The 13,276-nt window shown below is 56.3% G+C and overlaps 2 protein-coding genes and 1 long non-coding RNA gene across 7 annotated transcripts in view; 1 reads left to right on the plus strand and 2 right to left on the minus strand.

Annotated features, from left to right (window-relative positions):
- Positions 1-161: 161 nt before the first annotated feature.
- Positions 162-5,861, plus strand: LOC105500496. The gene is made up of 3 exons (XR_001000042.1): positions 162-451; positions 2,551-2,981; positions 4,488-5,861. It is a non-coding gene; the product is annotated as an uncharacterized LOC105500496 (long non-coding RNA).
- ARHGEF25 (Rho guanine nucleotide exchange factor (GEF) 25) lies at positions 964-8,008 on the minus strand. 2 transcript variants are annotated; one of them, XM_011926001.1, is made up of 16 exons: positions 7,879-8,008; positions 7,511-7,625; positions 5,053-5,267; positions 4,838-4,933; positions 4,681-4,757; positions 4,437-4,503; positions 4,077-4,180; positions 3,796-3,865; positions 3,603-3,692; positions 3,426-3,518; positions 3,190-3,240; positions 2,893-2,970; positions 2,491-2,691; positions 2,188-2,368; positions 1,713-1,924; positions 964-1,428 (listed from the first exon to the last, which is right to left on the minus strand). In XM_011926001.1, exons 1-16 carry the CDS (start codon positions 7,975-7,977, stop codon positions 1,318-1,320), a joined length of 1,860 nt encoding a protein of 619 aa, XP_011781391.1. In that variant the 5' UTR covers positions 7,978-8,008; the 3' UTR covers positions 964-1,317. The 2 variants fall into 2 exon arrangements, with proteins under 2 accessions (XP_011781391.1, XP_011781393.1); XM_011926003.1 differs by lacking the exons at positions 7,511-7,625; positions 7,879-8,008 and adding an exon at positions 6,210-6,777.
- A 385-nt stretch (positions 8,009-8,393) lies between these two features.
- Positions 8,394-13,276, minus strand: part of DTX3 (deltex 3, E3 ubiquitin ligase) — a 5,490-nt gene continuing 607 nt past the window's right edge. Inside the window, exons 2-7 of one of the 4 annotated variants that reach the window (XM_011926008.1) lie at positions 12,460-12,619; positions 11,944-12,006; positions 11,677-11,752; positions 10,581-11,310; positions 9,457-9,674; positions 8,394-9,117 (exon numbers count right to left, since the gene is read on the minus strand). In XM_011926008.1, coding sequence (XP_011781398.1) covers positions 9,042-9,117; positions 9,457-9,674; positions 10,581-11,310; positions 11,677-11,705 — 1,053 coding nt within the window. In that variant the 5' untranslated portion in view covers positions 11,706-11,752; positions 11,944-12,006; positions 12,460-12,619 and the 3' untranslated portion in view covers positions 8,394-9,041. Of the gene's footprint in view, positions 9,118-9,456; positions 9,675-10,580; positions 11,330-11,676; positions 11,753-11,943; positions 12,007-12,459; positions 12,620-13,276 lie in introns of all 4 variants that reach the window. The other 3 variants (XM_011926011.1, XM_011926009.1, XM_011926012.1) reach the window with 3 other exon arrangements.

Raw genomic sequence — 13,276 nt, forward strand, 5'->3', positions numbered from 1 at the left:
CCTTAGGAATCCCTCCCCCTATTGTCGGCCAAAGGGACCTCGGGCCCACAGGGAGGCTCCAGCTCTCCTCCTCACCCTCCCACCCCAGCAGTCTATTGTCTGTTGAGGAAACCCAAGTGCACGTGACTGAGCCCAAGGGACCAATGGATACAGTGGACTCAGAGATGCCTAAGGACCCAGGACGGCATCTGGACATGGCTGCCTGAATGTTTGGCTCCCTCTGGTCCAGCAGCTCTCCCAGAAGTTGGGAGGGGCGAAGATCCCCTTGGGCTGTCCCTTCTTGGGTCCATGGCTTGAAGAAGAATCCCCTTCTGCTCACTATGAACATGGCTTATGACCTCACAGAGAGCAAAGATAAGGAGACCCAGAGCCAGGAAAAGGCTGCAGCCCCCAGGATCCTCTCCACCTTCCCATCCTCCCTCAGCTGAACATGGCAGCCTCAGAAGCAAAGGTACATTGGCATTTTGTGCTTTAGTATCTGGGTGTTGCGGGAACGGTGAGAAGTCACACTGCATTGGGCTTTCTGGTGGGGTCTAGACGAGAGGGTGGGTAGGGAAAAAGAAGGACTGGGTAAAGATGATACATCAAGAATCTAGGGCTGGCCAGATGCAATGGCTCATGGCTGTAATCCCAGCACTTTGGGAGGGCAAGACAGGTGGACCACTTGAGCCCAGGAGTTCAAGACCAGCTTGGGCAACATAGTGAGACCCTAACTCTACAAAAAAAAAAAAAGAAGAATCTAGGGCTTTCCAGTGGTTCCATGCCTCAGTCTTTGTCCCTCAACTGCTGCAACTGCAGTTGAGGGACAAAGATAGCAACATCTTTTATCTTACACCCTGTCCCCTTCTCCTTTCACCAGACCCCCTCTGGTGAGGGTTGGGGCCAACTGGTCTCTTTCATATCACTTCACCCCACCTACCCCCACTACGGCCTCCCCTTCCCTCTGCCAAGACAGCAGCCTCAGTGATATAACAAAACCTTTATTCTCAGAAAACAGGAAAAACAAAATTAAAAAACAAAACCAATAATTTCTATCTGGCCCTTGCCCCAGCCCTCCCACCCACCCACATATCCTCCTTTTCAGGGAACCATGATGCATGCATAGGGATGGGAGCTGAAGGAAACTGTGTTCCTTGGGCAGAGAAAAGTCCTTGGGTCTAGGTGCTCTCCTCCAAGTTGATATCCCTCCCAGCCTTGCCCACCCTTCCTCCAGACACACCAAGAAGGAAGAATTCTGGAGCAGTGCCAGAAGGACTGCCCTGAAGCTTCTTGGGGAATAGGCAGTTGAGTCAGCACCATCCCCATGGTTTTCACCAGTTACAGCTCATCTTCATCCAGCTTGGCAAGTCTGGCTTGGCAGGGAGGGGTGTTTGGAGTTGGAGAGACTGGAGGAGAGTCATGGGGAGCCTGAGGGATGTCACTGAGGGCCTGAAGAAAAGATTCAAGTCAGAGGATTAAAAAGGCCAGAAATCTACCCTCACTTCTCTCTTTTCAGTTTAAGTCCCTAGCCAAGCCACCTCCTCTTGCCAGATATCTTACACTGTCTGAGACTATCAGTTTCTCCAGAGTTAAAATAGAGGGGAGAAGGGTAAGGGATGGGAAGTAGGAAGGACCAGATAAAAGGAATGATATGCGGAGCGAGCTTGGGGTCCCAGAACAAGAGAGGCTCTCCCCTTTTTATCCCTACAATGAGGGAGCTCTCTTCATCATACCTGTTTATCCAGGGGCAAGGGGGCTCTGGCCACCTCCCCTTTGGGTGACAGCAGCAGGGAGGGGAGAGAGCCATTGATGGGTGTGTGCGTGCTGCCCTGGGCCTGATCTCCAAGCCGAATTCTCCCAGGGCTCCCCACTCCAGGCCCTCCTGGCCGCCCCAGGCTGTTGGTCTGGCTCTCCCGTCTCTGGTACTCAATGGGTGACTGCAATGCTGGAGCAAAGAGAGGAACAGGAGGGTTATTGCAGAGACAGGTCTCTTCCCTAGGGCCTGTATCATTCTCCTACTTTGCCCTCCCTCCCTGTCAGCCAGTGTAAATTGCTTGGGGTTTTAGGGGATTCTATCAAATTTTGAGCTAGCAGTAGAAAAGGGGATGGGCCATGGTCAGAGGGTAGGCCATGGAGACTGGGCAGTGAGGGATTCAGGAGGTCAAGGGGCTGAGAGAACACATCAGGGAGAAAGGATGAAAGCTTCACCGTTGAGGAAGTCCCGTTGGCTTTCCAAGATCTGAGCCACATGCTTGATCCAGGCCTGACTGATAGCAGGGTCTGCAGCCTGCAGGACATAGCGCTGGATCCCACCCTCTGGCCCTCTGGAGGTCAGTGCAAAGCGGCAAGGGTCACCTTGGAGGCTCCCCTCCAGTCCCAGGCAGCTCACCTGAATTGGCAGATAGGAGACAGCCCCCAGATTCCTCAGGCCCTCTCTGGCTCCTCTGAGACATCCTCTCAGAGGCCTCATGCCTTCTCTGTCCAAGCCCTCTCTCATGACCCCCTTCCCACCTTAATGCTGCTCTTGTATACATATCCAGGCTGTGTTCCACCTCTCACTCCTCCTCCCAGGGCTTCACTGAAGATAACGATTTGCTCAAAGAGGAAGACGCGCCTCTCTCGACCTCGAGAAGACAGCAGCCCCCCAGCCTCAGGCTCGATGACCCAGAAAGTGTCCTGGCCCAAGAGCTTCCCCTGAGCAGTCAGTTTGCCCTGAAACGAAAGGGATAGTGGCCTTGGAAAAAGAACAAGAAAAAGGGCAATTCTCTGCTCCTCCCTTCCTCGCCTGACATGCCCAACCAACCAACCATGGGGTCAGCCCCAGGAGAAGACAACTCCCCATAAGGACTTCCAGAGCGCTAGCGCTGGGGCAGAAGAGCATCGGGCCTCCAGTTTCTTGCCCTATCTCCGTACCTCAAATCCCCGCAATCTCCCCAGCGTCATCATATCGTTGCAGCGCTTGGGCACAAAGCACATGACCTCCACAGCTTGCTGGGACACAGGTGAGGGAGGCACATTGTTGGGCGAAGAGAGTCATTATTGGGAAAGAGGCCTCCTCAGCCAGTTGCCTCTTCAGACGGTGTCTCAACCCCAAACAGCCTCCCCCTAAAAACCAGACAGCTGTAAACCACCCAAGGGGCTGGGGGAACCCATGATAGACTAGGAGGATAAGGAGCACATGGTGTGTCCTGGAAGATCTGGGGTCCTCACCTCCAGCTCCGCAGTATCCATCCCAGCTCTATTGTAATACTTGAGAAAATCCTAAGACAGAGAGAAGAAATGCTCAAGGAGGTCGTGAGGATACCCTTAGAAGCTTTCACATCCTCCCCTGAGGACACCAGTGAGGGCCCTCAGGAAGTCTGGGGGAGCCTTAAGAACCCTGGGGAGATGAATGATGAAACGGCTGTGCCAGCCAGCTGTGCCCCCAGGAAAAAGGGGGTCCTGACCTTGAGCAGCAGCTGGTATTTCATGATCCGCTGCACAGGTTTGATGAGGAGGTCGTTCAGCTGCAGGCGGTGCCCTAGCTGCTGCCGGAGCTCCTGGGGACAGGGACAGGGTGGTTATGCAGCCTGGAAAGTCCCAGTTCGTGTTCTCCTTCCCACCAAGACATCTCAGCCACTGACCTCAAAGTAGCTGTCCCCAAACTCTGACACCACATGCTCTGACTTGGGCTTATTCTGACAGTACACCACATACATATGCAGCCGGCGCTCCTAACAGGGGTAATGTTTAAGAGAGAGTAGGGTGGGCAAGGAGGGAGCACACATCTCCAGAGAATCCCAGCCCATTCCTAAGCCCCGCCCCCTGAAGCCTCACGTGTTTGATGAATAGCTGAGCCAGCCAATCAGGATCTTTCAAACACCGCTGTAGCTCTTGCAAGAAATAGCTGGAGTGGTTGGTAGAGAAGGGCAGGTCAAATACATTTCAGAACCCCCACCTCGCCCACTCCCCGCAATTTCGAGCTGTCTGCCCTGGTAGTGTGCCCTACAAAACTTCTCCAAACATTCCTTAAGTCGCAATGGGCTGATGTTGAGATACAGGGACAACCAGATGAGGGCCCCTCCCCAGCAACTAGCTGTCAGGGTTCCACCACTCACTCTCGGTGCCACTCATAGATTTGCTGGATGTTCCCAAACACAATCCTGTCACGGCCTCGAAGAGTTTCGGGGACCCCCTGAGCAGCCATGGTGGCCATGTAACCCTGTGGGGAAGTTGAGGTTGGGTCATAAGCATGTGGTGGCCCCCTCCCCACCTTAATGGTGCGCCTGTACACATATCCAGGGTGTGTTCCACCTCCCCCTCCCTGGTGGGAGCCGCCCTGCCCCCAGAGTAGGAAGGTCCAGGAGTGGGGAGACTTGAGAGGTGAGACAGAGGAGCACCTAGGCACCTTCTGAAAATAGCCCTGGGCAAATGGAAAGCCAGGCAAGAAGGGGCCGGGAAGGGGTAAAGGGAGCTACCTCCACAATCTGCCCCAAGTCATCCACGTACATTTTCTCTGTTTCTACCAGTTCACTCAGGACGTACCTAGGATGAAAGCAGGAGGAGGCCCCCACTTCAGCGTCGGAGCTCATCCTTAGTTCATCCCGTTCCTCCCTCCTCCCCTTCATCATCATAGCCAACCTTGGAGGAAATTCCATCTAAAATGTGAGGGACAGTCTTCCGGAAGTTGTGCAACTGCAGGGAAGGGCTATGGACACTTACATACTCCTTTCCAGAGCCTTCTTCTTCTGTTCCGCCTCACTCTCAGGGGCTTGGGACAAAGTCTCCTCTTCAGGTGGCTGGAAGGAAAGAACATCCTAGGGTGAGCAAATGAATGCCCCTTGAGTGAAAGGAGCCTCCCCAGAGCCTGTCCTCACACCTGTGTCTTATCTCCGGGGCCCTCCAACAATGTGGTCAGCAAGGTCAGTTCCGGCAGCTCCTCTCCTGTGGCTAGAGCTGGCTCCAACATCCAGTTCTGGGGGCCAGAAATCAAGTGTCAGAGGTCAGGGACGGTAGCTGGGTGGCCCCAACCTGCCCTCTCTGCCAGTGTCCTTCATAGATGTCCCACATGCTTTGGTGCCGTTCCCTGCTCACCTCATATGGTCCTGCCTGACGACTGTCTGCCTCAGTTTCCACACTGAGACAATGTTTGGAATGATCCAACCATCTCCTCAGGCCACTGACGGGCCCTGGGGGGCCTGGGGAACAGGGGCCAGAGCTGAGGCCAGAGCTGGGGCCAGAGGGGGCAGCCAGACCGGAGGCAGCAGAAGCCGATATACTCCCCTCACTGCCAGCAATGGAATAGGATTCTAATGGGAGGAAAAAGAGAGGAGGTGATAGACCTTGCCCCAGCTCCAGACTCAGGGTCCCCAGGGAACTCCCAGGGTCTTCTCTCCATGATGCTCAGCCTCTCTCTCCAAGGGCTCACTCTCTTGCCATCCTCATTTGAGTTGCCCCCAGGATAGAAAATTTCACCAGGGCACCCCTGGGAGAAAGCACAGTAAGGTAAACACCTGGCTCTCCAGGCCTGGAACCCCCAGTTACATGTGGAGGTTCCCCATATCCTGAGCATAGCATAGATATGGGGGTGGGGGCAGCCATCTGGGCAGACACTGGAAGCTGGGGGTGGCCATCTGCTCTCCTACAACCCTCCCCCTTTCAATGGGTACAGACCATTCTCTGGGAAGGGGGGAGGATGAGCTGGGTCCATCTGCCACTCCCAGTCCCCTCCTCCACCAATTGCAGTAATCACTATAAAAAGAAAAGACTTCTGCAGCCCACCTCCCCAACACATGCGTACACCCAATAGAGGAGGCCAGTGAGGAGGGTCCATCAGGGTTATCTATGGCCTGGGCTCAGGGACAGAAGAGCTGTGATTCCTTATAAAGCCCCTTGTAGAACCACCTCATTCTCATTCCTCCATTCCCCTGTCCCTCTTCAGAAGTAGATTCTTAGCAAAAGGTTTGAGGAAAGATAATCCGTTCTAGGCCTAACTGGATTGTGGATGGGTTTTTCTCAAACCCATTTGACTAAGGGAAAGAGATGAGTTCCCTGCCCCTTCCCCAATTTCCATAACTTGAACTAACAGAAATTTGGAGGCAGAAGGGACCTTAGGGATCACTTAAGAAATCACTTTGCTGGAAAACGCATACAGTCTCCAACCCTAAATCCCAAGGGCCAGGGCAAACAGATGCCCTGAACCCCCAGCCCGCCCCCCACTCAACACTGGGCCCTTTCGACCTGGCACTCACCACGTCCCCCCCGGGCGAAGCAGCAGCCGCATTTTGCCAGCACTTTTCGGATCACACGGGGACAGGCACAGCGACCCCCTTTGTGTCCCCCCCGCATGGCGCCCGGGCCCCCCCGCGTCCCCCACCCGGGCCGGCCATGCAGGGGGAATCACGGGGGGCGGGGCGGGGACGGCGCTGGGCGCACACCCCCCCTCCCTCCTACCCCGGTCCAGGCTGTGGGAGTGGGGGAGGGAGGGGACCGGGTGGAGGTGTCCAGGGGTAGGCGGAAGTCTAGTCTTGAGGCTGGCTGGGGGGCTCTAGAGAGAGGGAGGCGCAGGGCCCGGCCCCCGGGCTGGGCAGGGAGGGTTTCCGGAACCCTGTCGGTGCGGGGGCCCAGGGTCCAGATGTCCAGTGGAAGTGGGAGGGATGGTAGGGGAGGCTGGGCCGGGATGCGGCAGCGGCTCCAGCTGTCTCCGGCCTCTGGTTGGGGGTGGCTCTAGGCCTGGGCCTGGGAGGAGGCGAGAGCCGACCCCCGAGCCACTGGCGCTGTGCGGGTCCCAGTGCAGCGGCGAGCTGAATAACAGGCCTGGCCGCGGGGCCGCCACGGGGCGGGGCCTCTGCGGCCCAGCTCCGCCCTCTCCATCGCGTTCCCCCTCCTGCCTGCGCCGGGTTCCCGCCCCGATCGCCCCTCCCCCAGGCACCACCACGTTCCCACCCCACGTCCCCACCGCTATTTCCCCTCCCCAGCCTGGGCTCCCCCGGGGTCCCCCTCCCTCCCGCATCGCAGGCTCTTTGGAGCGCTGGGGTCGGGGTTCAGCCTGTCGGCAGGGTCTGCCCAGGTCTCCCCTTGGCCTCTGAGGTGAAGGAGCACTCGGTGGATGGGGCCTTAGCCTGTGCGAAGATGTTCTGGGTTTGGGGTTGTCCCCTGCCGCGTGGACAGAGGACCCCCGGTACGGGGTGCGTGTATGGGGAGTCTTTTGTGGGTGAACACAACCCAGATGCCGCCCTCTCTGAGAACCCTTCTTTCCTCCAGGCCCTGGGACTCCAGCTAAGACTAATCGCCAATTAAGGCGAAGTCCTGGAGCCCGGGCTGGCGAGGGGCCAGGGGTGGGGCGCGTGAACACTCTGCCTGCGGGGGCTCGGGACCGACTGGGATGGGGGACACACATTGGACTCGAGGGCGAGAAGAGTGGAGGTCTCTGCGATTAAATGGGTCTCATGCAAATTAGATGCGAACTTTATGCTAATAAAAGCAGAATATTTTTGAATTCGCCACTTGGCGCAGGATAGCAAATTGTCCCACCCCACCCCCAGCTTCTTACCGGGCTGCAGAGCCCAGGCGAGGACCTCATCTTCGCGATCCCTTCTGTGATCTCCCTCCATACGTTCAGACTCTGGCTCGGTATCCCCCGACCCTAGGGGGCTTCTCCTCGGGGGCTGCGGGGACAGAACCACTGTAAGGAACCCCCCCTCCTAGGCAGTCCTGACTTCCCTTTCCCCTTCTCCCACCTGTCAAAATCTACATTATTATAAAAGAGTCGCCCAGAACGGGGCTAAGGCCCTCGTAATGGAACTCCTGTATTCCTGCGACTGCCCCGCAGAACTCGTTTTCGGATAAATTGAGGTGTGGGTGCAGCCCTTCTGAAGGCCCCGAAAGACCCCCGACCCCACCGCGGGCCCCCATTCTTACCCCCTCCTGCCCGGGGAGGGCGCATGCGCGCAGCATGCTCCCCATGACCCCCAGTATCCGGTCAGTGCGGCCAGGGGCGGGGCGGTCCGGGGGCTTCATACTGAACCCCCACCCAGCTCCAAGTTTCAGGGTCGAGGGGGCACGGAAGCTGGGGGGCTTTGAGGCCTGCTCGCGTCCAGGGAGTTGCTGCTGTGGAATCCGCCCCCTGCCCGGCTCCGCCCCCACTCCCACCCCAGCCAAACTTCGCAAAGTGGGTAGGGTTGTTCTTTTCTCCACAACGATGGTTGAACAACAAAAAAACACCCTCAATACTAATTCCAACATCGAAGTGTGGCCCAGGGTTTCGCAGTATTACTACACAGCCCGCTGGTGCATCCCGTTCCCCAGGTCCTCAGGAGGCAAAGGGACTGGGAGGGCATGCAGGGATCTCCCTATCACCCCCTCTCCCCTTTCCAGCAGGTCCCGCTCCCCACCCCACCCCCACCCAGTCCCTGGAAAAGAACGGGTGTGGTATGAAGAGTTGCATATTTTACTTTATTTTTATTAAATTAAAAGCTACAGTCTGGCAGCGATTCCAGAACAGGGTAAGGAGGTTCCTCATGGGGTCAGAGAAGAGCGGAGAAAGACAGACTGACGGAGACTGGGACACAGGAAAGAAAGGACAAGGTTAAGGAAGAACTGTATCTGATGAACACACACAGCCGGCTCCATGGGGGGTGGTGGGGAGCTCACATCAGCCCAATTCCTCCTCTCCGGCACCCGAAGTTCAGCGGTGAAGCAGTATGTGGGGGCAGTTGGGAATCAAGAGACCTCTCTTCCCCACCCCAGGTCCTTTCTCGGCTTGGTCATGGAGCACAGCACATACCAGAAAAAGCCAAGGGCATTGGAGGGGCAGGGAAACCAGGAGTATATATACACCGGGAGCAGAGAACAGAGCCTTGGAGGTCGGCCTCTGCCAGAAGGGAGTGGCTCACACTGCATTGAAACACTTGGCCGGTGGGGGATGGGGGAAGGGATTGCCCCCTCCCTCTCAGAACGCCCTTCCCAGTCAGACAGGTCCCCTACAGGTGTGTTGTGGGGGGCAGGGGGCAGAGAGGAGAAAGAGGCTTCTGCTGGGTCCTAGTAGAGGTGGACAGCAGGGGCCTTGGCAAAGGCGATGTCCTTCAGTCATCTGTGATACCCTTGGCTCTCAGCTCCTCTTGCACCCGGGTCAGGTAGGTGGGGTCTGGGTACCCAAACCTGGGAGCAAAGAGAAATGAGGGTGAGGGTTGTTAGCTGTTGGAACTTGCTATTATCCCCTTACTCACCCTCATTCTAGGTGGCTCAGATACCTCCCCACCTCCCCTAAGGGAGGACACCTCCAAACCCAAGATAACTTAGCCCAATTCTGCTTATTTTTGTAGGCTAAGCTGGGCACACCAGGACCAGGTTGAATGTAGGAGAAACTGAGACGGCTGAACAGTTTGGAAGTGGTCCTCTCCAGTTAGGAGGCTCTCAGAGCAAGGGGTTGGTGGGTCCCTCAGTGGAAATGGAGGAAAGGGGAGGAGCCAAGGGAAAGGAAATGAAGAGGGGTCGCACAGCTGGGGTCCCCCTGTGCAGCTGGTCTTGTGGTGGATGTCATTCCAGGTGATGACATTCGGTCTCCCTGTGGTCATGGACGTGCCGATAGTGAAGGTGAGACGCTGGTCAAATGCCTTGCGGAACAGGGTCAGCACCTTGTTGCCCTCAGGGCAGTCCGGGAGGTAGGCCACCCGTGTGGTGCCAGGATACCGAACTCCTGGGTTTGGGTGTTCAGCCTGGGAGGAAGGTGAAGCAGAGTGGGCAGTGAGCAGCCAGGCATCCTAAGGCCCAGATGCCAGTGAAGCGTCATCCAGGCCAGTCTCTGTCTGAGCGCCCCCAGCTAATGCGGATAGGGCAGCAACAGGCTGACAGCTTTCCACAGAAGGAGAGATTATATGGCCTCGGCAGCAAGAGCCTGTTTCAGAACATAATCTTTACGTGTTAAGAGGTTTTTTCTGCTGTCTCAATCCCTCAAGTCTCCATTCAGCAACAAATGAATTCTCAGAAGTGATGGAAGGTAGTTGGTCCCTATACTCCAGACAACTCAGCAGAAATGTGAAGACAGAATAATCTGTCTTTCAGCCTTCCCTTAACCTGAAAATACTCCTAATGTTTCTGCCACTGTCTAACCTCTTCCATTTTCCATCAGTCTTCTCTGCAGCTTCTTCACCCCTCTGCAGCCAGAATTGCACATTACTCTTTGTCCAGCAGGAAGACACCTATAGGCCTTGACCACTCCCGTTTTTACAGAGTGATGCTCCTGGCTCTGTTGGGTTGGTCAGATCCCTTCCTATTGTGCCTCCCTGCCCCTAAGCCACCACCTCCACAGAATTTACCTCTGCAAAGATGGCAGCACAGTATTTGTCTTCATCAAGGAAATAATATGCAATTTCTTTCTCTCGTATCTGATTTTTTTTTTTTTTTTCCTAGCTCATATCTGATTTTCACGTGTGCCCTGGGATCACAGGGATGGAAAAGCTGGGCCTCACAGGGACCTCCTAGGTCTAGGGCACTGAGTAAGAGGGCATAGTGGAAGACAGCAAGACTGTCTCACATCTAACAAGCACACTCACCCTCACCCGGTTTTCCTAGGCAGAGCTTGGGGAGAGCCAAAGGGTAAGGGCGGGCCATGGTCTTCTTACCCCCTGGACACCGGGCGGGAAGACGTACTGGATGACAATGGTGCCATACTTCTCATAGCTGGGTAGTAGGAGGGTGGCGTCCTTAGAGACCAGCATCCGCCCATTCTGGGGCTGGTTGCCCACCAGCTGCCCATAGAAGCGGCCGCACATGGGGCAGGCCTTTTTCACCTGCAGAGCCCGGGTGATGCAGCCCTCGCAGAATGAATGCCGGCACTTCTCCAATGTCTTGGCATTCTGGATCTCCCCCAGACAGATGGGGCAGGTGCTCTCCTGCTCTTCTGCCTCCTCCCGAAGGCGAGGAGGAAGAGGCGGGGGCAGGGGGGGAGGAGGCGGGGGGAGCCCCCGAGCCCCTGGGGGCAGAAGTGGGGCTGCTCGGAGAGGGGGTGGGCCTGCGCGGTGCATCTCAGGGTGCTCCCCTCCACCCCCCAGAGCCAGGCAGCCCATCAGCTCCCCCTGCCTCTGAGCTTTCTTCAGCTCTTTCTCTGCCTCTTTTAGCAGCCCCTTAAGAGCCTTCCGGGCTAGGTAGAGCCCATTGGGAGGGGCCGGGGGAGGGCCCTGTGGGGAAAGCTGGAGAACATAGATGTCAGAAGTCTCGCCATCTATGAGGATGGACACACGATGCTCCTCCCGAAGCCGGGCCAGCCGGGCTGGGGTCTCTTTGCTCAGGAAGTCCCACACAGGCTTGGAGACAGTCACTTTGTTCTTGCAGGTGCCTCCACAGGCTGCCATTCTGGACAGGACGAACGACACTGCCCCCAGGGTGAAAGGGACTCAGGGTGGGGGGTCCCCATTTGACAAGTATCAGTGCCTCCTACTTCAGGTTCCTCCCAAACCCTCTATTACCTCTGTTTTCTCAAAGCCTAATCCCCAACCTTTCCCCCAAATTCATATTCTGTCTCCCCTTGTCTTCCAAACCCAGCGCCCACTGAAGAACAAAAAAGTTTCCAGAGCTGTATTATCATCTAAGCCAAGTATCAGTCTTGTTTCTCCTGTCATTTCTCCCAGATCATAGAAACAATTTGCCCCTCCCACCTCTGGGGGGAAAGTGGGCTTAAATAAAGGGGAGGGAGACTTTTTGCCCCTCCTTTTTGCTTACTTTGATCCTGAAGAGCTTAGAATTGGCATGCAGGCTCACTCTTTTTTCCCTGCTCCCTACTTGTAGGTCGTGTGAGCTGGTAGGGCGGAAAAAAAGGAAGGAAAGTGAGAAACCCCTTCTCCCAATTCCCATGGCCCCCAACGCAGCAGCCCATGGCACAGAGACAGAAACCTGGGTATAGGTTACTGAGAATGGTATTACTTGGAACATGGAATGAAGGAAACCAGCTTAAGGGTGAAAACTGAGGATCCCTTGTGGGGGAGATACCTGGGAAGCCCATGGAAGATGATGGCAGCAGAAATCCTTCTACTTCCACTCAGCTGACCAGGACTGGGAGTAGGGGAAGGGTAAAAAGTTATGATGGCAAATGTTACCATTTCCCTCAGCCAACCCAGAAATAAAAACTCCACTTCCATCTCCTCTCTTCTCTGCAGAATTCCATCATCAGCTTCTCCCCAAGTTGCTCAAGAAGGAACATACTAACCTTCCTCCTTTCTTCCCCAGCTCTGAGGCCCCCAAGAAAGCCTAGGGCACACATAAAAGATGTCAGGAAAGAAAACGCCCACACAGGTGGAGGTCTTCTTGCCACCTCCCTCAGATCACATGGACCGGAATGTTTCCTATGTTCTCCAACTCCTCGCCCTGCTCCACATTCCCAAATAATTCAGCCCCTATTGCCAGGGAGCCTTCCTTGAGAGCTAACTCAGTCCCTTCTGCTGAAGTCTGTTAAGGATGTGAACAAAGTGGCAGCAGCCCCTGCAATAACAAAGTTCTCATTGTCACCTTTTAAACCCAGCATAGGCAGGGCTGTCTGTCAGCTCCCAAGTCTGGCATTTAGGGAGGGGCGGGGCTCACACAAGGGCACAGCTGGAGGGGCCTGATGTTTCCCTGAGTCTGGTCGCATTGGGCTGCGAGGCTGTAACCACAACACTTCCAAATGCAGCTCAAACAGAAAGAAGGGCCATTAGTGTGACCTCCATTCAATGACTGATCCAAAAAGGAGCAGCTGTCCCTTCATGCCTCCATCATCGTCCCCCAAGGCCAGATGCACCTCGAGATTCATAAAGTGAAAATGGAACCCTAGAGTCTCAGCCCATACAGTGTATCTGCGATGCAACACCCCTCTCCCCATCACAGGGGACCCGGGACCTAGGTGTCCTAGCTCCAAGTCCTGCTGGCACAGAAAAGGGAGGCGGGGCCACAGTTTAGGGTGGGTCTGTGATTCCTCTGTGGCAACCCAGGCCGGACAAGGGACAGTCTCTCCCTCCAGACAGAGGCCAGAGGGAGGGACAGCCCCGAAGGGCAAGGGTCCCTGGGGGCATCCACTGAGGCAGCTCCCGCCCTCCCCCCACGGCCTCCTACAAGACCCGACCCGGAACCAACTCCCCACATCCCTCACTCGCCAAAGCCCCCGGATCCCCATTGCCGGGCGGGGGTGCATGTCGGCCCGATCGCAGCCCTCAGAACCCCCGAATGGAGGCCAAGGCTGGAGGGTGCTAGAAAGATGATCGGCCGGGCACGGAGCGGGGAACCCGGAGCAGCGCGCGGGGAGGGGAGGTGGAGGAGGGGGCGCCGGGGGAGCGAGGGGCGTGTGAGGGGT

The sequence above is a fragment of the Colobus angolensis genome, unplaced genomic scaffold, assembly GCF_000951035.1.
Source record: "Colobus angolensis palliatus isolate OR3802 unplaced genomic scaffold, Cang.pa_1.0 Scaffold67, whole genome shotgun sequence".
NCBI classification, from domain to species: domain Eukaryota; kingdom Metazoa; phylum Chordata; class Mammalia; order Primates; family Cercopithecidae; genus Colobus; species Colobus angolensis.